This window comes from Salmo trutta, chromosome 9 (genome assembly GCF_901001165.1).
Source record: "Salmo trutta chromosome 9, fSalTru1.1, whole genome shotgun sequence".
NCBI classification, from domain to species: Eukaryota; Metazoa; Chordata; class Actinopteri; order Salmoniformes; family Salmonidae; genus Salmo; species Salmo trutta.
Window position 1 is genome coordinate 16,850,498 of NC_042965.1, and position 22,901 is coordinate 16,873,398.

Here is a 22,901-nt window from a genome sequence, read left to right on the forward strand (position 1 = left end):
TTTCAATAAAAAGAGTCAAGAAGCCCAAGGAATGGTCAGAGAGGGCACTTCCTGTACAGAATCTTCTCAGGTTTTTGCCTGCCATATAAGTTCTGTTATACTCACAGACACCATTCAAACAGTTTTAGAAACTTTAGGGTGTTTTCTATCCAAAGCCAATTATATGCATATTCTAGTTTCTGGGCAGTAGTAATAACCAGATTAAATCGGGTACGTTTTTTATCCAGCCGTGTAAATACTGCCCCCTAGCCCTAACAGGTTAAGCTTTGAACAGAAATACAATTCTCTCACATTAACATCAGTACATAGCATCTCAGCATATTCCAAATAGCTTTATCCTTATTAATACATTTTATACAACCATTAGATGTAAGTCTCATCGCTGAGGCTAGTATATAAACCTTAGTATGGTAATATGGCAATATTGTCTCTGAGTTTCATAAAATTGTACCAAGCGGACCAGTTCGTAGCTGGATTCTTCACCGATCTTTTATACCTTCTCCAGAACATAAATGTCGTTCGGTTCCCCCGTTCTGTGACTAGGAAGAATTCTTTGTTCTCTCTATGAAACCATTCTGTCTCAACTGTGGCCTGTGAGGCAGGACATTCCCTTTGGAATTTACGACCGCCTTTTGACCACAGCAGCCTGGGTAGGGGGAGGTAGGTAGGGAGATGGTGCATAGAAAAGGCCTGGTGCGGGGGGGGGGGGTTAACTGTGCTCGCTGTACCCAAAGAGGGCAATGTCATGACAAAAGCATTGCACTGCATATTACAGTGTCAGAACTTCACTCAACGCCTCCCTGGCCCCCCCCCCCCCCGTGCTGGTGTCACTAATACCAGCACAGTGTCACTAATATAATGCAATACAGGGACCTCTGTCACGTGAGAGTTTGTGGCCTTTTGTGTCTTTATGTGCTGTACTGTGTGTTTTTCATTGATTTGATGTTTATTTTTATTGTAGCACTTTGAGTTTTTGAAAATACCTAAACATGTTTTTTTTGTTTTTTTAAGAGGTGTAGGTCTATAGTGTTATGTTATTCTGTCTTTCAGGTCCTCAGTGTGCAGGTATCAGACATGGCTGGATACCTTTGTGTGGCTGAAAACAAGGTTGGAGCAGTGGAAAAGCTCTTCAGTCTAACAGTGCAAGGTCAGATGGAATATAAATGTCATTCAAATCCCACATTGAGAGGATTCTTTCAATTCACACAGGAAGGACATGGGTACTTTCTGGTTTCCTGTGAATGTGTGTGTGTGTTATTGTGAATGTATGTGACATGTGATAGTTGATTCCTGTTCCTCTCCAGTTCCCCCAAGGATGGTGGCTGGCAGGGAGGAGGAGGTGAGTGTGATCGAGGGACACATGGTGTCCCTGCTGTGTGATGTCCAGGCGTACCCTCCTCCAGAGATCACATGGACCAGAGATGGACAGATCCTCCAGTTTAGCATGGGAATCCACATCCTGCCAGGTCAGAGCTAGCTCCTAAACACACTGCCCAGAGCCCATAGCACGCTTCATAACTCCCAGTGTACTCAAATGTCTGATGAAATCACTGTACATAAACTATGCATTGCAATCTATGTATTGTCTGTACTGTAGGAGGTCAGATGCTGCAGCTGCCCCGGGCCAGACTAGAGGATGCAGGACAGTACGTGTGCACTGCCACCAACTCAGCAGGCCAGGACCAGAAGAGCATCCTGCTCAGTGTTTATGGTGAGAAACACTACGCTAGTATTGTGATGCCCTCATCAGTGTCACACTTCACCTGCTGCATATCTGGATTAGGATTAACAATGACTATTTTATTACTGCTGTGGCTTACAGTCCTGCCCACGCTGAAGCCCCGCCTTGACTCTGAGTCAGAGGTCGTGACCCCTCAGATAGGCTCGTCTGTCACTCTGCGCTGTGAGGCTCGGGGGACCCCGGAGCCTGAGGTCACATGGTACAGGAACGGGCTACAGCTGGCAGCTGGGAATGGACTGAAGGTGGACCAGCAGACACTGGAGATCATGGGAGTGCAGGTGAACACACTGTCATCACCTTCAGTTTGTGCTACTCTAACTGTCTCAAGCATTAGCACTGATAGCTGAGGGCATGACATTAACCCTGTTTTAAGTATCAAAGTGAAACACTGTTGTTCTGTTTCACACTATCTATGGTTCATGGTCCATAGATGGCTGATGGTGGAATCTACACCTGCAAGGTGTCCAATGTGGCTGGACAGGTGGACAGGACCTTCCGCTTGACTGTCCAAGGTGAGACTTGCCTCCCATGTACCCTCCGATTAGATCTGTTTCTTACATATGATAATACTGGTATATCAGATGTCACAGTATAATGAATCTCATTGTCTCTATGATGTTCCTCTCCTCAGTTCCCCCTGTCCTGGATGGGCCTCTTCATGAGTCTCTCACTCAAAACCTGGGCTCCCATGTCACCTTGTTGTGTGAAGCTACAGGGGTCCCAGTACCTAGCATCACCTGGCTGAAGGATGGCACCCCTATTGGTAAGATGGAGAAGTTTCATAAATGAACTGTGAAAATACAGTTTTGACAATATCACATTTTGACACTTGTATTAATGCTATTGAATTAATGAGACCTCCAGCTGCTGGTTTAGGCTGACCTCTGACCTGTTTTTTTTCCTGCCCAGTGAGCAGTCTGCAGTGGAAGTGGTCGGTACGAGGCAACAGACTGGAGCTGGGTCCTCTCACCCTCTCTCATGCTGGGACCTACACCTGTGTGGCCAAGAACAGGGAGGGACAGACTCAGAAGGATTACACTCTCACAGTGCAAGGTAGGCTACAGGCTGTCCACTACACAATCTCCCTCCTTTGCAAATTAGATTAAACCCAAGAGAATCACATTTTGTAAGAGATTCACAACCCTCTGCATGGCCTCTGTTCCACTATGAGTCAGCGCTGTGAGTCATAGTGCTGACCTTTTGTTTCAGTGTCGCCCACGATCCTGGACTCTGGCCACTCGTCTGACCTGAGTGCCCCAGTGGGCGATGAGCTGACTCTGGAGTGCAGAGCGACAGGGACACCTGCACCCCACCTCAGCTGGCTGAAGAACGGAGCCACTCTGGAAGATTCAGACCCCCAAAAAATAGAGTGAGTCCATCTCGCTTACAGTGCAGGCTCCAGCCTAGGTCTGTGTATCAGTGTTATGCTCTTAGTAATCACTGATATGTTTGTCTCCTGTGTTACAGCATAGCCCCTGATGGGAGCACTCTAACCCTGCTAAGGCTCAGGCCTGAGGACTCTGGGACGTACACCTGTCTGGCTGTTAGCCCTGCTGGCCAGGAGAACAAGATCTACACCCTCTTTGTACTGGGTCTGTTGTCTTTTATCTACCTGTTGATCAAAATATGTCCTAACTTAATTGGTACTGATCTTCCCAGAAGCTATTTAGATTCTAAGTAACAATGATTTTGTAATGCCCCTCAGTACCCCCCTCTATTTTGGGCGAGACTAGCGCCCCCAGAGAGGTGCAGACCACCCAGGACAGTGTGGTGACACTGGAGTGCCAGGCAGTGGGAAACCCTCCACCTCAGATCAGCTGGCTGAGAAATGGACGCCCCCTACTCCTGTCTCCCCGTACCCGCCTTCTCTCAGCAGACACTGTACTTAGGTAAGATTCTACACATGTCAAATGTCAAGTTTGGTTCCTCTCTCACAAAAATGCCTTAATGAAGGATAATGCTTTAGAAAGTGTGTTGGAGCTGTGTATATGCCCTGTGTGTGTGTGTGTGTGTGTGTGTGTGTGTGTGTGTAGGATTTCTCCAGTGCAGCTGGCAGACTCTGGGATCTATACATGTGAGGCACGCAGTCGCGCTGGCCTCGCCGAGCTCAACTTTGACGTACAGGTTCAAGGTACTAACTCCCCATCTCCTTTTGATGCGTACACTACAGATCTGAAGGAGCTGTATCTGTGTGTACTGATATCTGTGTATCTGTCTCTGTGTCAGTGCCTCCAGGTGTGGAGCCTGTAGAGTCAGTCACAGTGGTGCGGGGGTCCTTGGTGACACTGACCTGTGAGGCGCGGGGTGTCCCTCCTCCCTCCCTGACCTGGCTGAAGGATGGCCAGCCCCTGTCCCTGCACCGTAACCTGCTGTTGGACGGCCAGGAGACACGGCTGCAGCTGCCTGATGTGGGGCTCTCTGACAGAGGCCTCTACAGCTGTGTCGCCAGCAACCAGGCTGGCAGCAGCACCAAGAGCTTCAACCTCACTGTGTTGGGTGAGCAGATAGAACAAACATTCTCCATTCACCCAAACATAACCTACAAACAGATAAAAAGTTAAAACTCCACTGAAGCAATTGGAAAGGGATGTCATGTTAGTATTTATTTTGTGTTTTCACACTGGTGTCGTTTTGTCCGATACAGAGCCTCCAAAGATCTCCATCTCCAGTTCTCCAGAAGAGTTGATGGTAGCTGTGAACACTGCTCTGGAGCTGGAGTGTACTGCCGAGGGCATCCCTCCTCCTACCCTCAGCTGGCTCAAGGATGGGCGCCCCTTACAGGGAGATAGTGAGAGAGTGCAGGAGGATGGACACTTTCTTAGGATTGCCCAAGTGCAGGTGAGTCACAAACCCAATGACACAGCATTTAGTTGACATTCAGACCTTATTGCTGTGTTATGATAAACACCAGATAATAACCAGTGATATCTGGGTTGTTAGGTAGAGGATGCAGGTCTTTATACCTGTCTGGCTACCAGCCCAGCGGGCGAGGATGGAAAGAACCACTGGGTCCGGGTTCAAGGTGATGCATGCGTTTACTAGCCATACTTGTTGGTCCTGCCAAAAGGTTGGATTCTGATTATCAACGGTTGTGTCTTCCTGTTCCAGTTCCCCCAACTCTTCTTGGCTCTGATGATGTCAGATTGTTGTCAGTCCCAGCCAAAGGACACCTGACTATGGAGTGCCAGGCTGACCTTGACCCTCCACCTGACATACAATGGTACAAGGACGACTTGAGACTACAGGTCAGACTGGACGTCAGGGCGGCAGGAATCACAATACATGGTGTTATATAATCTTATTGACTCTGTCTCTCTTTTTGTCTCCCTTTCTCTCCTGGTTCCAGCTGGGGGGTCGCATCCAGAGGCTTGCCGGGGGTCAGTACCTGGAGATCCAGAATGTTAGGCCTCAGGACAGTGGCCAGTACAGCTGTGTGGTCACCAACATGGCTGGAAGCACCAGCCTTTTCTTCACTGTGGAGATCCTCTGTGAGTTGATGAGATGAGTTAAACAGAGGATTGGGATACATTTAATTTACATTGAACAAAAATATAAACGCAACATGCAACAATTTCAACAATTTTACTGAGTTACAGTTCATAGTGAAATGAGTCAGTTTAAATAAATTCATTAGGCCATAATCTATGGATTTCACATGACTGGTCACAGATACTTAAAGAAATGTTTAGGGACATGGATCAGAAAACCAGTCAGTATCTGGTGTGATTACCATTTGCCTCATGCAGCGTGACACATCTCCAGGATGTTGATTGTGGCCTGTGGAATGTTGTCCCATTTCATTTCAATGGCTGTGCGAAGTTGCTGGATATTGGCGGGAACTGGAACACACTGTTTTACACGTCGATCCAGAGCATCCCAAAAATGCTCAATGAGTGACATGTCTGGTAAGTATGCAGGCTATGGAGGAACTGGGACATTTTCAGCTTTCATAAATTGTGTACAGATCCTTGCGACATGGGGCCATGCTGAAACATGAGGGGATGGCGGCGGATGAATGGTACAACAATGGGCCTCAGGACCTTGTCACGGTATCTCTGTGCATTTAAATTGCCATTGATAAAATGCAATTGTGTTCATTGTTCGTAGCTTATGCCTGCCCATACCATAACCCCACCGGCACCATGGGGCACTCTGTTCACAACGTTGACATCAGCAAACCTTACACGTGGTATGCGGTTGTGAGGCCTGTTGGACATACGGCTTATGGTAGAGTAATGAACATTAAATTCTCTGTCAACAGCTCTGGTGGATATTTTACTGCAGTCAGCATGCCAATTGCACGCTCTTGCAAACCTTGACACATTTGTGGCATTGTGTTGTGTGACAAAAGTGCACATTTTAGAGTGGCTGTTTATTGTCCCCAGCACAAGGTGCACCTGTGTAATGATCATGCTGTTTAATCAGCTTCTTGATATGTCACACCTGTCAGGTGGATGGATTATCTTGGCGAAGGAGAAATGCTCACTAACAGGGATGTAAACTAATTTCTGCACAAAATTTGAGCGAAATAAGCTTTTTGTGCATATGGAACATTTCTGGGATCTTTTATTTCAGCTCATGAAACATAGGACCAACACTGTACATTTTGCATTTATATCTTTGTTCAGTATAATTAAAATATATAGATATGTGTATATACAGTATATGCAATCTCCGTAGACAAACATTGGCAGTAGAATGGCCTTACTGAAGAGCTCAGTGACTTTTAACGTGGCACCATCATAGGATGCCACTTTTCCAACAAATCAGTTCATAAAATTATTGCCTTGCTAGAGCTACCCCGATCAACTGTGGGTGCTGTTATTGTGAAGTGAAAATGTCTAGGAGCAACAACGACTCAGCCACAAAGTGGTAGGCCACACAAGCTCACTCTTGGCATTCTCTCAACCAGCTTCGCCTGGAATGCTTTTCCATCAGTCTTAAAGGAGTTCCCACATTTGTTTAGCACTTGTTGGCAGCTTTTCTTTCACTCTGCGGTCCAACTCATCCCAAACCATCTCAATTGGGTTGAGGTTGGGTGACTGTGGAGGCCAGGTCATCTGATGCATCACTCTCCTTCTTGGTCAAATAGCCCTTATACAGCCTGGAGGTGTGTTGGGTCAATGTCCTGTTGAAAAAGAAATGATAGTCCCACTAAGCGCAAACCAGATGGGATGGGATGGTGTATCGCTGCAGAATGCTGTGGTAGCCATGCTGGTTAAGTGTGCCATGAATTCTAAATAACTCACAGACAGTGTTGCCAGCAAAGCACCCTCACACCATCACACCTCCTCCTCCATGCTTCAGGGTGGGAACTACACATGCAGAGATCATCCGTTCACCTACTCTGCGTCTCACATAGACATGCAGGTTGGAACCAAAAATCTCAAATTTGGACTCATCAGATTAAACCATAATTCATTTGAACGTGTGTTTTCTTTTCTTTTTCCCCTCAGTGCCACCAGTCATCAGAGAGAGCAGCTCTGAGGTCACTGCACATATCAGTCAGGATGCAGTCCTGCCTTGTAAAGTAGAGGGGGAAACCTCACCTAGGGTCATGTGGAGGAAAAATGGCATCCCTATAGATCCTGACAATAACAAGTAAGGGCTTACTGCTTTTTGTTCCAGCCACTTAACTTAGGCTATAGAGGTTGTTGGGATACTGTCTTTATACAGATGGGTAGATAGCCCAGTTAGCTGATTGATTGCGTGTGTCCCAGGTACATCATGCTGTCTGAAGGCTCTCTGCGTGTAAAGGCTGTTCAGCTGAGTGACGCTGGGCGCTACTACTGCACCGTGTCCAATCAGGCCGGATCAGATCACAGTGGGATGGACTTACGTGTGTTAGGTAAATACAACTCAGAGAATTACAGAATCACACCATAACACGGTATATTTACGTTTTTACATGGACATTTAGTAGACATTATCCAGAGTGATTTTCAGCGCCTTACAGTCAAATGGGTTTGTATGCCATACATATCTGTATGTCATTCCTGATGACTCCATGCTGTGTCCCTGTAGTGGGTCCCTCGATCAGCCCTGGTCCTTTCAATGTGACGGTGACCACAGGGGTGAGAGCCGTACTGAGCTGTGAGACCACAGGTATACCGGCCCCTAAAGTCACCTGGAAGAGGAACGGCACTCCACTAGACCCCAACCAGCAGCCTGGCACATACAAGTAAATGAAGCAGAATGACCTCTCCTGTGTGAATTAATGGACATAATCCAAATGGATTCATTCTGAAGTATTGCCTTTAACTTTTTTATTTTTTTCTTAAGGTTACTCTCCTCTGGATCTCTGACAATTTCCTCTCCATCCAATCAGGATGAGGGATACTTTGAATGCACAGCAGCCAATGAGGTTGGAGAGGAGCGCCAGGTCATTGAGGTCATCCTACAAGGTATTGTTGCTTTGAGGTCCTACTCAGACGTTTGTAGACTGCCCTTTCATCTCACATACAGCAGAACAGACTGAGATTTCTCCTCTCTGTCCCTCAGTCGCTCCGACCATTGAAGATGACATTACAACAGTCACTGCCATCAAAATGGCCCCTGTGGTGCTGCCATGCCTTGCACAGGGCATCCCAGAGCCCACTGTCAGCTGGACCAAGAGTGGAGCCAAGCTGGGCTCACGGGGAGGGAGTTACCGGGTCCTGCCCACAGGTAGGTACACTTGCTGCTCAGAGGGTAACATGGTGCTGTTGCCATCAGTGATCCTATCATGTTAGTACGTTGGTGTTCATTGTTGTGTTACTGTACTCTTTGGATCCAGGAGTTCTGGAGATCACAGCTGCTACCCCCAGTCATGCAGGGAGGTACACATGCTCTGCCCGGAACCCTGCAGGAGTGACCCACAAACACATCACTCTCACAGTGCAAGGTGGGTCCTCAGGTGGATTGTTGTTAAGGTTATAAAGTAATGGTTCATGTTTTTGCTTTGTAACTCTCTTATGTCTTCATTTTACAGTTGAATAATCTGTGTGTGATAAACCATGTTAATGGGTTTGCCCTCTCCCACTCAGAGCCCCCTGAGATCAGGCCTATGACAGAGGAAGTACAAGTAGTGTTGCATCATGGGATGGTTTTACCTTGCGAGGTGCAGGGTTTCCCTCGACCCTCCATCACATGGCAACGGGAGGGTGTTCCCATATCAGCTGGTGAGAATGCCCTCTTTGGACACTTGATCAGAAATCAAGCCATTATATAACACAATAGTCATTTATAGTCTGCTGTTTCTGAATAGGGATGTCTTCCTTCCATGGCTCTTCAGGTCACAAACTGTCTCTCCTCTCAAACGGAGCTCTGAAGTTCTCTCGGGTCACTCTGGGTGATGCGGGCACCTACCAGTGTCTGGCACAGAACGAAGCTGGCACAGCAATAGGAAGGACACGTCTAGTACTGCAAGGTAACACACTACATTTCTACAGAGCACAGACATGTTGTTCAAACAGCACGGAGGCACTTGTTGATACTTAGATGAGTGTGTGGGCCTCAATAGTGAAAGGTACTATGTGTCTTCGTGTTGCTCCAGTTCCCCCAGTGCTGAGAGTTCCTCGTGAGGAGTACACAGCAGTCCTGGGCCAGCCAGTGAGCCTGGAGTGTTTGGCAGACGGACAGCCCCAGCCGGAGGTGTCCTGGCAAAGGGAACGCAGGCCACTCACAGAGGGGGCACATGTACAGCTCTTAGCCAATGGCACCCTGAGGATCGCAGCCACACAACGCAGTGATGATGGCCTGTATACCTGCTCAGCCAAAAACCTCGCTGGCAGGGCCAGCCATGACATGAGGCTTGTCATAATGAGTGAGTGTGATATGAGGTCAATATGATATTAAATCAAGGTTAAACCTGACAGTGTCTCATGGAACAGAGTTACTGATCTGCCAGTAATAAACTGACTCGGTCTTTCTTCTAGTCCCGCCCATGATTCCTGTTGGTCAGCCAGAGTTGTCCGTCATCCAGGGCTTCCAGGCCTTGTTGCCCTGTGCGGCTCAGGGTTCACCAGAGCCCAGGGTGTCATGGAAGAAGGATGGTAACATCGTTCCCAGCCTGCCTGGCAAATTCACCGTGCTGCGGTCAGGAGAGCTGATCATTGAGAGGGCAGAGGTCAGAGACACATTTCTGTTTTACATTGCATTATAATGAAGGTGGTTCAGGTGAAGGTCCTGATCAACGTTTTGGCCTTTGTAGCCAGATGATGGTGGTGTGTTCACCTGTGTGGCCACCAACACAGCAGGCACTGTGAGACAGGACACCCGCCTGTCCGTCAACATGAGACCCGCCTTCAAGGAGTTACCTGCTGACGTGACCATGAACAAAGGTCAAAGTCTCAGCTTGTCTTGCCACGCCCAGGGCACCCCTACCCCTGTGGTCTCCTGGACCGCTAACAACAGCCCCTATCCAGGTACACCACTGCCCTCCACTGGCCCCATGTTCTGTTATGATCGATATGATGTAGTCGTAGGTACTGTATATAGTAATAGTCATCTTGATTACTCCAAACATGTCTCTCTCTCTCTCAGTTTCCAGTGTGGACGAGGCAGGCAGAAGCTCCTTGGTGATAGAGAATGTGACCTTGAGGGATGCAGGAACCTATGTGTGCCTAGCAGAGAACAGTGTGGGCACCATCAGAGCACTCTCATTTGTCCGCATCAGAGGTGAGTACTTTCAACACCTCATGACCTTTTGTATTAGTATTGTTTTATATTCCTTGGCAGGGGCACACTGTTTGTAATGGATGTGTTATGGTAATGTCTCCTTAGAACCACCGGTGTTGAAGGGAGAGGCCCACACCTCTCAGACTGTGGCCCAGAGTGGCACTGCCATGCTGGACTGTCCTGTCCATGGAGACCCCAGTCCGGTCCTCCGCTGGGTCCATGACGGCAGACCCCTTCTCCGCTCCCTTCGCCTGCAACCCCTCCATAATGGCTCCTTGGCCATCTACAGCATCACAGTAAACACAACCCTGGACCTGTCCCACCTGTCCTATCAGTTTCCCTCAGAAATCTATTTATCCAGTGTTAGTTTAATTTGAGAGTTCATATCTTAAGAGTAAAAAATGGCAATAAAAACAAAAAGAGAGTAGGCTTACACAAGAAATGAGAGTGAGAGGATGGACCACTGACTGCAGTCAATCTGCACTCCATTTGCAGTCCTGAGTCATGGAACATTGTGTGACCTAACTGCAGTGTGCCAGTCTGGCCAGTCAGATTGTAGTGAGCTCATGCTAAAAAGCCAACAGTATTAGCTAGAGAGGGAGAGGGAGCTCAGAAATGGATTTTCCCAGGCTTGCTCACTGTTGTGTACTGTGTCTATAATTTTTAAAACTCTGTAATTGATTCTGTAATTGTACGCCCTGCAGCTAAAACTTTCACAAAGACAAATGGTTCCCCTTCCTACAGAGTGCTCTAATGTGATACTTCCTCTCTCTCTGCTGTCATAATGACACTTACTGCAAACAAGCTAATGGAAAAACCTTAAATTCTCTTTTAGAAAATGTCAGCTTTTAAATGCCCCAATGAGGGATGAAAGTTCCATTAAATATCTGAAATAACATACAAATTATAAAAGCACTCCATGGAATGTAAGGCAAATATGTTTACCACTGGAGAAATGTCACTAAATGACATTATGTTATTTGGAAGAGTGAAAGGATGAGGGTCCTGAACAGCATATCAATTCTCATATTTCAGAAGAACAATGATAACGTGCTTGTGTTAAAAGTGTTTATGCCCTAACATGTATATCTGTCCCCATCTGTGTCAGAGAGAAGATGCAGGGGAGTACCAGTGTGTGGCTGAGAGTGAGGCTGGAGTCGCTGAGAGGACCATTTCTCTCAAAGTACAGAGTGAGTGATGTGGAGCATGAACACAGTCACACAACCTCCATTTCCAAATGCTGGCCTTCATTCAAACAATCCGGAATCAACATGCAGCCCAGGGTACCAAGCTCCCCATCAGAGCCTTGAGTTAGGTCACCTGCAGAAAAAAAGGCTGATATGGAGGATGTCATTCTGGGAGAAGTGCAGTAAAGTCCCCCTAATTAGCCATCCAGACTGAATGGTGGAACATGATTGAAATAATCTATATTTGAGTAGCCTATAATATCTGGTGCAGAGACGGACATTCTGTGTATGTAACCATAACCTCTGTTGCTAACATGGCTTTTCAAGAGAATGAGCAATTTGCTGGTAATAACATTTTAATGCCAACTCTTGATACATGTCCCAAACAAAAGCCTCCTTCGAGACAGAAACTCTTAGTCCAGGTATTAGAAAACATTGTACCATGAAACCTTTTCAAACCATTAATCAGGCTTAAATGCTCTGGGACCCTCGTTCCAAGCCTAGAGGAATATTGGGAGGTCATCTGAATATTCGTAGAACATTTATTGAATGACTCTAATCTTGATTTGTTTCTGTTTCTCTGAGAAATGTCTGAAGAAATGTTCTCCTATTTCTACCTTTGGATATTCCATATTCAGGAAGGACAGGGGAGAGGGCTGAGGGGGTGGATTGCTTTTGTACATGAAAGATGACTTTAAATGCAATCGTATCATATGGAAACATGTCAATGACCTTGAATGTCTTCCTCTCCCCTCATACTTCTCTCACTATTATTGGATTATATCGACCACCAACATCTGATATTAATTTATTAATTTATTTATTTTTTATTTCACCTTTATTTAACCAGGTAGGCTAGTTGAGAACAAGTTCTCATTTGCAACTGCGACCTGGCCAAGATAAAGCATAGCAATTCGACACATACAACAACACAGAGTTACACATGGAGTAAACAAAACATACAGTCAATAATACGGTAGAAAAAAAGTCTATATACAGTGAGTGCAAATGAGGTAAGGGAGTTAAGGCAATAAATAGGCCATGGTGGCGAAGTAATTACCATATAGCAATTAAACACTGGAATGGTAGATGTGCAGAAGATGAATGTGCAAGTAGAGATGCTGGGGTGCAGAGGAGCAAGATAAATAAATAAATACAGTATGGGGATGAGGTAGGTAGATGGGCTGTTTACAGATGGGCTATGTACAGGTGCAGTGATCTGTGAGCTGCTCTGACAGCTGGTGCTTAAAGCTAGTGAGGGAGATGTGAGCTTTAGTGATTTTTGCAGTTCGTTCCAGTCATTGGGAGCAGATATCTCGTTTTTATGACCATCTAAATGCCATGCTTAAAGAATGAGATCATCTTGATGAGCAATTTCAATATAAACTGGAAAAACAAAACTTGCAGGAAAAAACTCTGAGATCACAGACTATTTCAACCTGACTCAAATAATACAAGGTCCAACCAGAGTAACACAGTCATCTCAAACTCAAATTGATCTGGTGTTTACTAACAGACCTGATCGAATGACTAAGTCCACTAACTTACTAACTGGCATTTCTGACCACAATGTTACATTAGTGGTTAGAAAGATCACTAAAAATACATTTAAGAACCATATTAATGTGCAACAGTACGATAAAAATATCCTGAAAAGTGAGCAGAGTCAAAGTCAAATTGACTGGTCTGATATGTTAAGCAATCCAGAGTCTGGATACAGAACATTTCTGTCAGCCATTGATAAAGTGGATACCTCTTTTACTAGGAAATTTCACGTTAAGCCAAGGAAAGCTTCTCTGCCATGGCTCAACGAGGACCTCTGGAGGCAGACGGGAGAACGGGATCTTTCCTTGAAAAAAGCACTGAAGTCTGGTCAGAATGATGGCAGATGTATATTTACAGCACTGAGAAATAAGGTGATAAGGATTATAAAAAAAGCAAAAGCAGAGTTCTTTCTTAGAGTGATCAATGAAGCAAGAAGAAATGGAAAAGTGATTTGGGAAAATTTCAACAAACTAACAGGGAGAGGACCTGGGAAAAAACCAATCCTGAATTAAAGGTTAATGGGTTTCTAATTCAAGACTCTGATTCGACCAAGACCACAGTTCTCACTCCCATAGATAATAATAAACCAATATTCAAAATTCCTGAAATCTCAGCATCAGCAGTGGACAGTATTATTATCTTTTCAGGAGCTCTAGAACAGAATATGTATTTGGTCTAAACAATGTATTCCTGAAGAGACACAAATATTCTCTGATTGCCGCTATTGTACATCTAGTTAATCTGTGCATCAAATATGGGTTCTTCCCCAATGCTTGGAAGTTTGCTGCAGTGATACCTGTTTAAAATCTGGTGACCCAACACTGGTGGAAAATTACCGTCCTATAAGCATTCTTCCAGTGCTATCAAAAGTAGCCGAAAATCATCTGACTGATCACCTCATTCAGGGCAACTCCATACATCAAATGTAATTTGGATTCAGAACTAACCATTCTACCGAAACAGCCAATTGCTATTTTCTGGAGTGCATTAAATCTAAACTGGACGTAGGTGGTGAAGTCAGCGCAGTCTTTTTGGATCTTAAAAATGCCTTTGATACTGTGAATCATGAGGTCCTCCTATCCAAACTATCCTCCCTTAATGTGTCCACTGAAGTTATTAGTTGGATGTTTTCCTATCTGACAAATAGAAGTCAAAGGGTTCGTTTGGGGGACACTCAGTCGGACACTCTTTACTATAACATTGGGATCCCACAAGGGTCAATATTAGGCCCCCTTCTGTTTACCATCTATATAAATGATCTCCCACTTGCTTGCCCACAAGTTAACATGCAGATGTATGCAGACAATACAGTTATGTATGTACACTCAAAAACTAGAAAACTAGTTAACTTGTTAACTGACACTACGGTACATGTTTCTAAATGGATTACAAATTGTTGCCTGCATTTAAATATCGACAAGACTGTTTGTGTGTACTTATCTAAGAAATCCATTGATTCTTCCCAACGAACTGTTCTTGTTAATGGGGAGAATCTGGAATTTCGGCATCATTTTGGACTTCAACTTGACATTTAAGAAACGTGAAGAAGATGGTTAACACAGCCAAGTTTGGATTATCCAACTTTAGGTTTATAAAGACCTTTCTTTCCACAGGAGGCCGCCAAACTATATATGCTATGATCTTCTCACATCTGAGATATTGCCTCACATGCTGGTCCCAAGCAGGAGCTACTATTCTGAAACCAATTGAATCACTCTACAAACAAACACTTAAGATTTATGATAACAAACCAAACCGTTACCACCATTGTCATATAATTTACAAACATCATTTATTTAGTCTGGATAGCTTTAAGCAGTATGTAGATGCAAGCCTTGTCTTTAAGATCCTGCATGATCTTGCCCCTCCACTCCTATGCCGGCATACAGTATAATGCTCAAGGAAAGCACCTCCTGGATAACACGGGCAGTAAGAGGGGATTGTGTCCCTTTTTGACACAGTAAAATCGGTCAATCAGCCTTCTCTGTTAGAGCTATAATATACTGGAATGCAATGCCCATGGACTTGAGGAGCTCCACTGATTATTGTATTTTTAAATTGAAAACATGGCTCAAATCTATCCAAACCTGTTCAGAGTTATCTGTGGTTCTTCATATGTAAGATGATAGTGTTGTTGTTAGAATTATATATTTTTGGATGTAATGTATTTGCATTGTTTTAGTCAGTATTTGTATAGTGGCTGTGTAAAGGCCCTTACCTTTACACAGGCCCAAATTAGCTTTTGGCTAACCCTGGCATATTTATATGATGTTGCATTATTGTAATATTCATGTTGATTAATGTTGATTGTCCCCTATAAATAAATAAATAAAATAATTATAATATTCCTACAATTAGATCCTCTTGAACCATTAGATCAAATGAATAAGAAAACACACAATAGTAATTATGGATTGTTTATGTAATTCTCTGTATGGATGATCCCTCCCTCCCTACTCTCCCTCCCTCTCCTGCCACAGTCAATGGAGGTTATTCTAACTGGGAGGATTGGGGCCCATGCAGCACCACCTGTGGTCGAGGGAATCAGGAGCGAATCAGGTTATGCAACAATCCAGAGCCGGCCAATGGGGGGAAATCATGTGACGCTCCCAGTAGGGACTCCAGGAGATGTCAGACTGGACTTTGTCCAGGTACGGCTGATTGAACTGTTCTCCTGTCACTCCAAACGGATGCAGATGAATTTAGCAATTAAATGATGTATGTACATAGAATATGTAGTACTACAGCTACTCTTAAATCATGTGTAACTTAATACTTCTCTCGCTCTCTCTCTCTCTCTGTGTGTTTGTTGACTGAAGGGGAGGCCCCTCGTAAGGCCAGGGGGAGTCTGATAGGGGTGGTGAATGATAGGGAGTTTGGGGTGTCGTTCCTGGAGGCTAACATCACAGAGAACCCGGAAGAGGGCACCAGCACCATGCAGGCCCACCTGGATAACATCCCTCCTAGTGTGGGTGAGTGCGAGAGATGTCTTACAGTAACCAGTAGAATCCTCTCAGAAGCACATCTAAATGCAAAAATCAAGCACTTGCTGTAAAGTTATTTCCCATAATCAAGTACTTCATGTAAAGTTATTTCCCATAATCAAGCACATAGATCACTCAGCCACTGATCATTGCTGTATCCTGACCTATCATACTTTGCTCAGAGGTATTTCCATAGAGGCTGTGGTCTAACTACTGATGTTTTGCAGGTCCATTGCTACGGGTGTTGGTGTCTGTGTTTGCTCCCATCTACTGGACCACAGTGCTGCAGACTGGAGCAGCCAGGAACGGCTACTCCCTGACCCAGGGCCTGTTCAGACAGGAGTCACAGCTGGAGTTTGACACAGGTCAGCACTGAAGAACAGATACAGTAACATCCTGTAAATTAACCTGAACTAAGGTTTACTCTACTGTAAATGTAGTCCTATAACAGTGGTTGTCTCTTGTAAGCGGAATTGTCCCTTTAAATCTGTACATTGTAAGAGAACCAGCAGAGGGCGTAGTTCTCCATGACTGCAGGTTTTTGTTTTTACTAGGATCTGGTTTCAATGACGGACTCCTTTGGCAACTTCAATAAGAATCCCCAAAAATATGGGGTGGGTCCTCTTCAGACAGACAACTCTCCCAAGTGACTGTTTTATAATGTATCCCAGATGTATTTGAATGTTGTGTTTGTGTTCGTAACCAGGAGAGATCCTTCGGTTGACCCATGTAGCCAGAGGTCTGGACTCAGAGGGGGCTCTCCTAATAGACATTGTTATCAACGGCTTTGTCCCTCCAACATTATCAACCTCCCATCTCAATCTGCAGGTGTGTAATGACTAACACTGTCATCCTAAGGCCAGCTGAAGTCCCTGACTGTGACTAACCATAAGTCTTAATTAAATCTCTTAATTAAATCTCTATATAATCAATCTCTAATATGATGATTGCTTTGTGTCATGCAGGAGTTTGATGAGTCATACGTGCAAACGGGACCAGGGCAGCTGTACTCATGGTCGTCCCAGGCCCACCAGAGAACAGGCGGTCCCATGGTGCTGCGCTGTAACCACTCCATCATCTACGAGGGCCGAGAGGAGCGTCAGGGGCCCCTGCTGCAGCTCATCAAGGTGTCCCAGATGAATGGCATCTACAGCGTGTTCACTCTCAGTCTGGACTTCCAGATCACAGCCTCCCTACTCCTACCTGGTCAGTGGAAATACAAGACAGATTACCACAAGGCAGGCTAACACAATACAGACTTACACAATACAGACTAACAGACAGTCAGACACTTGACTTTTAACCTCCCTGGGCAAGGTGGGACGTTTGCGTCCCACCTAGTCAACAGCCAGTGGAATCGCGTGGCGCGAAATACAAATACCTCAAAAATGCTATAACTACAATTTCTCAAACATATGACTATTTTACACCATTTTAAAGACAAGACTCTCGTTAATCTAACCACATTGTCCGATTTCAAAAAGGCTTTACAGCGAAAGCAAAACATTAGATTGTCAGGAGAGTACCCTGCCAAAAATAATCACACAGCCATTTTCAAAGCAAGCATATATGTCACAAAAACCAAAACCACAGCTAAATGCAGCACTAAGCTTTGATGATCTTCATCAGATGACACTCCTAGGACATTATGTTATACAATACATGCATGTTTTGTTCAATCAAGTTCATATATCAAAAACCAGCTTTTTACATTAGCACGTGATGTTCAGAACTAGCATACCCACCGCAAACTTCCGGTGAATTTACTAAATTACTCACGATAAACGTTCACAAAATACATAACAATTATTTTAAGAATTATAGATACAGAACTCCTTTATGCAATCGCGGTGTCAGATTTTAAAATAGCTTTTCGGCGAAAGCACATTTTGCAATATTCTGAGTACATAGCTCAGCCATCATGGCTAGCTAATTTGACACCCACCAAGTTTGGCCCTCACCAAACTCAGATTTACTATAAGAAAAATTTGATTACCTTTGCTGTTCTTCGTCAGAATGCACTCCCAGGACTTCTACTTCAACAACAAATGTTGTTTTGGTTCCAAATAATCCATAGTTATATTCAAATACCTCCGTTTTGTTCGTGCGTTCAGGTCAGTATCCGAAGGGTGACGCGCGAGCGCATTTCGTGACAAGAACATTTCAAAATATTCCATTACCGTACTTCGAAGCATGTCAAACGCTGTTTAAAATCAATTTTTATGCTATTTTTCTCGTAAAATAGCGATAATATTCCAACCGGGTGACATATTCATTCAAAGGCTGAAAGAAAAAAAATTTGAATTCTCATGAACGCGCATCTCCAGTGTCACTGTTCCCAGCCTGACCACTCACAAACAGAGCTGCTGTACTTAGACCAGAGACTGCAGACACCCCATTACACTTTCTGGCGCCTTCTGAGAGCCAATGGAAGCCTTAGAAAATGTCACGTTACAGCAGAGATGCTGTATTTTCGATAGAGATGCCACAGAAGGAGAACAAATTCTCAGACAGGGCACTTCCTGTATGGAATCTTCTCAGGTTTTGGCCTGCCATATGAGTTCTGTTATACTCACAGACACCATTCAAACCGTTTTAGAAACTTTAGTGTTTTCTATCCAAATCTACTAATTATATGCATATTCTCGTTTCTGGGCAAGAGTAGTAACCTGTTTCAATCTGGTACGTTTTTTTATCCGGCCGTGCAAATACTGCCCCCTAGCCCCAACAGGTTACTTTTAACTGATGCACTGTAGCAAACACATTCATTTTTAAGATGTAATTTTCATTGTTTAAAGTTGTGGTACAGTAACATCATCTGCTCATGGATTGAATGTGCTCCTCTGTCTTTAGATGGGGATGGAAAAATGTGCCCGGAAGGTTTTGTCCTGGATACAGCCTCTTACTGTACTGGTACGTTTTGTATACCTTTTCCTCCTTCAATTTCTTTCGTCGATCGACCAATGTTATTTTGTAGTTTGCATTTCAATTAACTCATTAATGCATATTATCTTTATAAACTGTATCTGAATGCTTAGATGAGGATGAATGTGCTGCCGAGTCGCCTTGCTCTCATTCCTGCAACAATGTGATGGGTGGCTTCTCCTGTGCCTGTCCCTCTGGCTTCACCATCTCCCCAGAAACCAACACATGTCAAGGTCAGCCACAGGAAACACTCTAACTGAATGCTGCATACTTTATCATACCGTTATACCGTATACTGTATCTCCTAATTAGATACAACGTTACAGAAAGTGATCGGTCTGTAAAGGGATCTGGTATCATGGTGATTTGTATGCTATATTTAGAAGGTAATCTATTGTGAAATTTGTACAATAAAAAAATGTTGGGGGATAAAATGTCAACAGAATCAGTTAGCTAGCACACACACTATTTGGTTCCGGGTGATATTATCGCTATGAAAGTATACATCCTACTGCTGTATTGCAGACAGTGTTCTTGTGTTTGACCTCACATGTGGTATCTCTACAGATATTGATGAATGTGCCCAGGGCTCCCACATGTGCCACTACAACCAGCAGTGTGTGAACACGGTTGGCACATACCACTGCCAGGCTAAATGTGGCCCAGGGTTCAAGCCCAGCGCCATGGGAACCAGCTGTGAAGGCAAGTCTATTCACAACAAATACACTTTTTTTGGGGGGGGGGGGGGGGATTCTCTTTCAGTCATTCATCAACTGAATAGAATACATTCTAGTCTCCATCCTATAATAGGGTGTTGACAATAAGGCATATTAGTAACAGAGTTTGACCTGTGGTGTGAGTTTCAGATGTGGATGAGTGCCAGGAGTCGTCTCTCTCCCCGTGTCAGCAGCAGTGTCTGAACAGCCTGGGCTCCTTCCGGTGTGTCTGCAACCCTGGCTACCAGCTGTCTGGCCAGCGCTGTCTGGGTCAGTGGACCCTGTGACTCACTGATGATATTTTCAACAGAATCAAATCTTTCATACCAGTATCATATGGAAGCAGTGATTTAAATTGTGGGATCTCTAACCCTTTATGTTTGTTTGTATACAGACATCAACGAGTGCAGCAGGAATGTGTGCCCAGCTCACCAGCAGTGCCGCAACACAGAGGGAGGCTACCAGTGTTTCGACAGCTGCCCAGCTGGCATGAGAATGGGAGAGAATGGGGCCTGCGTGGGTATGATGCCATTTATACTTCACCCATCTTTTACTTTGAATGTTGTTGCACGCAGGTACAGGTTTGTGGTGTGAGAATGCTGATCCTACCATTACAGTATGCCCTGTGTTTACCAACATTGTGGTTCACAGATGTGGACGAATGCCAGGATGGAAGCCACTTGTGCCGTTACAGCCAGATGTGTCAGAACACCATGGGAGGGTACGGCTGTGTCTGCCCCAGAGGTTATCAGTCCCAGGGGGTGGGCCGTCCATGCCTGGGTAAGACACTTCATTTTGGCATAGACATGTATTGCTACACTAAACATCATGCTACTGTCCAATAAAATCTTGTTATAAGTAGTGTCTGAGTCTTGTTTTGCCTTTCAGACATTGATGAGTGCCTACAGACGCCAAGCCCCTGTGCCCACCAGTGCCGTAACGTGCCAGGCAGCTTCCGGTGCCTCTGCCCACCAGGCACTGTGTTAACGGGGGATGGGCGCTCTTGTGCTGGTCTAGAGAGAGGACAGGTCTTCTCCAACGGTAGCCGCGTCAGAGCAAGACTGCGCCCACAGCTGGTGTCATCGCTGGGTAGGCCCATTCTCTCTCGGCATCATGGGGTATCCCGCATCACCAGACAGAGCTGCCCCATAGGCTATACCAACAGAGATGGCACATGTGTCGGTGAGTCATCCCCCCCCCCCCGAAGTAGTAGGAGTCCCGTTCAGTCATATAATTGGCATCTGTGTTTGTGGACAAGATGGAGAAAAAGCTTTGCAGCTTCTCATTTTCCTTGAATGTCTGTAAGCAAAGGCCACAAGCAAGGGAGTTGAGTCTGGTACGTCTTGCTCACCTCATTGTGTCATCGGTCTCTGTACAGATGTGGATGAGTGCTTGCTGAGGAACCCATGCCAACATGATTGTCGGAACACAATAGGCAGTTTCCAGTGCCTCTGTCCTACAGGCTACCAGCTGTTACCCAACAGCAGGAGCTGCAGAGGTATGGAGAAAACAAACAATACACATAAACACTACACAAACCACCCACCACGATTAGGTTTACATTGCCAAGAACACACACAGATACTGAGTTTCCTTTCTGATGCTTGCAGACATTGATGAGTGTGCAGTACAAGGCATCCAGTGTGGACACAACCAGATGTGCTTCAACACTCGTGGAGGATATCAGTGTTTGGACACGCCCTGCCCTGCATCCTATCAGAAAGGAAGAAGTCCAGGGTATGGAGCTTCAATAAAACACCACTGTGTGTTTGCAATGTGTGGTTAGACAGATCGTTTCCTGGGTATTTTTGTAATCAAATTGTATTAGTCACATGCACCAAATACAACAGGTGTAGACCTTACAGTGAAATGCTTACTTACGAGCCCCTAACCAACAATGCAGTACAAATAAGAATAAGAAATAAAAGTAACAAGTAATTAAAGAGCAGCAGTAAAATAACAATAGCGAGAATATACACAGGGGGGTACCGGTACAGAGTCAATGTGCGGGGGCACCGGTTAGTCGGGGTAATTGAGGTAATATGTACATGTAGGTAGAGTTATTAAAGGAACTATGCATAAATGATAAGAGAGTAGCAGCGGTGTAAAAGGGGGGCAATGCAAATAGTCCAGGGTAGCCATTTGATTAGATGTTCAAGAGTCTTATGGCTTGGGGGTAGAAGCTGTTTAGAAGCCTCTTGGACCTAGACTTGGCGCTCCGGTACCGCTTGCCGTGCGGTAGCAGAGAGAACAGTCTATGACTAGGGTGGCTGGAGTCTTTGACAGTTTTTAGGGCCTTCCTCGGACACCGCCTGGTATAGAATTCCTGGATGGCAGGAAGCTTTGCCCCAGTGATGTACTGGGCCGTACGCACTACCCTTGCGGTCGGAGGGCGAGCAGTTGCCATACAGTCACGATGCTCTTGATGGTGCAGCTGCAGAACCTTTTGAGAATCTGAGGACCCATGCCAAATTCTTTCATTCTTTCTCTTGAGGGGGAATAGGTTTTTTTGTGCCCTCTTCACAACTGTCTTGGTGTGCTTGGACCATGTTCATTTGTTGGTGATGTGGACACCAAGGATCTTGAAGCTCTCAACCTGCTCCACTACAGCCCCGTCGATGAGAATGGGGGCGCGCTCGGTCCTCTTTTTCCTGTAGTCCACAATCATCTCCTTTGTCTTGATCACGTTGAGGGAGAGGTTGTTGTCCTGGCACCACACGGCCAGGTCTCTGACCTCCTCCCTATAGGCTGTCTCATCGTTGTCGTGATCAGGCCTACCACTGTTGTGTTATCAGCAAATGTAATGATGGTGTTGGAGTAGTGCCTGGCCATGCAGTCATGAGTGAACAGGGAGTACAGGAGGAGAATGAGCACGCACCCCTGAGGGACCCCTGTGTTGAGGATCAACGTGGCGGATGTGTTGTTACCGACCCTTACCTCCTTCCCATCAGGAAGTCCAGGATCCAGTTGCAGAGGGAGGTGTTAAGTCCCAGGGTCCTTAGCTTATTGATGAGCTTTGAGGCCACTATGGTGTTGAACGCTGAGCTGTAGCCAATGAATAGTATTCTCACATAGGTGGTCCTTTTGGTGAGAAAGAGCAGTGTGGAGTGCTATAGAGAGTGCATCATCTGTGGATCTGTTAGGG

The 22,901-nt window shown here is 45.2% G+C and overlaps 1 protein-coding gene across 1 annotated transcript in view; it reads left to right on the plus strand.

Annotated features, from left to right (window-relative positions):
• Positions 1-22,901, plus strand: part of LOC115200051 (hemicentin-1-like) — a 78,815-nt gene that overhangs the window by 53,869 nt on the left and 2,045 nt on the right. Inside the window, exons 37-80 of the mRNA XM_029762737.1 lie at positions 1,051-1,147; positions 1,305-1,466; positions 1,598-1,711; positions 1,823-2,019; positions 2,172-2,253; positions 2,373-2,504; positions 2,651-2,794; positions 2,951-3,110; positions 3,209-3,333; positions 3,447-3,630; positions 3,775-3,872; positions 3,968-4,237; positions 4,386-4,579; positions 4,682-4,763; positions 4,850-4,986; positions 5,088-5,229; positions 7,198-7,342; positions 7,462-7,589; positions 7,766-7,922; positions 8,024-8,145; positions 8,243-8,407; positions 8,517-8,624; positions 8,767-8,901; positions 9,015-9,149; positions 9,276-9,545; positions 9,658-9,848; positions 9,933-10,146; positions 10,265-10,399; positions 10,505-10,695; positions 11,508-11,589; positions 15,612-15,782; positions 15,951-16,103; positions 16,343-16,480; positions 16,822-16,943; positions 17,081-17,321; positions 18,969-19,028; positions 19,154-19,273; positions 19,608-19,742; positions 19,907-20,026; positions 20,151-20,276; positions 20,408-20,536; positions 20,645-20,938; positions 21,135-21,254; positions 21,367-21,493. Of these exons, the coding sequence (XP_029618597.1) occupies positions 1,051-1,147; positions 1,305-1,466; positions 1,598-1,711; positions 1,823-2,019; positions 2,172-2,253; positions 2,373-2,504; positions 2,651-2,794; positions 2,951-3,110; positions 3,209-3,333; positions 3,447-3,630; positions 3,775-3,872; positions 3,968-4,237; positions 4,386-4,579; positions 4,682-4,763; positions 4,850-4,986; positions 5,088-5,229; positions 7,198-7,342; positions 7,462-7,589; positions 7,766-7,922; positions 8,024-8,145; positions 8,243-8,407; positions 8,517-8,624; positions 8,767-8,901; positions 9,015-9,149; positions 9,276-9,545; positions 9,658-9,848; positions 9,933-10,146; positions 10,265-10,399; positions 10,505-10,695; positions 11,508-11,589; positions 15,612-15,782; positions 15,951-16,103; positions 16,343-16,480; positions 16,822-16,943; positions 17,081-17,321; positions 18,969-19,028; positions 19,154-19,273; positions 19,608-19,742; positions 19,907-20,026; positions 20,151-20,276; positions 20,408-20,536; positions 20,645-20,938; positions 21,135-21,254; positions 21,367-21,493 (6,554 nt within the window). The remainder of the gene's footprint in view (positions 1-1,050; positions 1,148-1,304; positions 1,467-1,597; positions 1,712-1,822; positions 2,020-2,171; positions 2,254-2,372; positions 2,505-2,650; positions 2,795-2,950; positions 3,111-3,208; positions 3,334-3,446; positions 3,631-3,774; positions 3,873-3,967; positions 4,238-4,385; positions 4,580-4,681; positions 4,764-4,849; positions 4,987-5,087; positions 5,230-7,197; positions 7,343-7,461; positions 7,590-7,765; positions 7,923-8,023; positions 8,146-8,242; positions 8,408-8,516; positions 8,625-8,766; positions 8,902-9,014; positions 9,150-9,275; positions 9,546-9,657; positions 9,849-9,932; positions 10,147-10,264; positions 10,400-10,504; positions 10,696-11,507; positions 11,590-15,611; positions 15,783-15,950; positions 16,104-16,342; positions 16,481-16,821; positions 16,944-17,080; positions 17,322-18,968; positions 19,029-19,153; positions 19,274-19,607; positions 19,743-19,906; positions 20,027-20,150; positions 20,277-20,407; positions 20,537-20,644; positions 20,939-21,134; positions 21,255-21,366; positions 21,494-22,901) is intronic.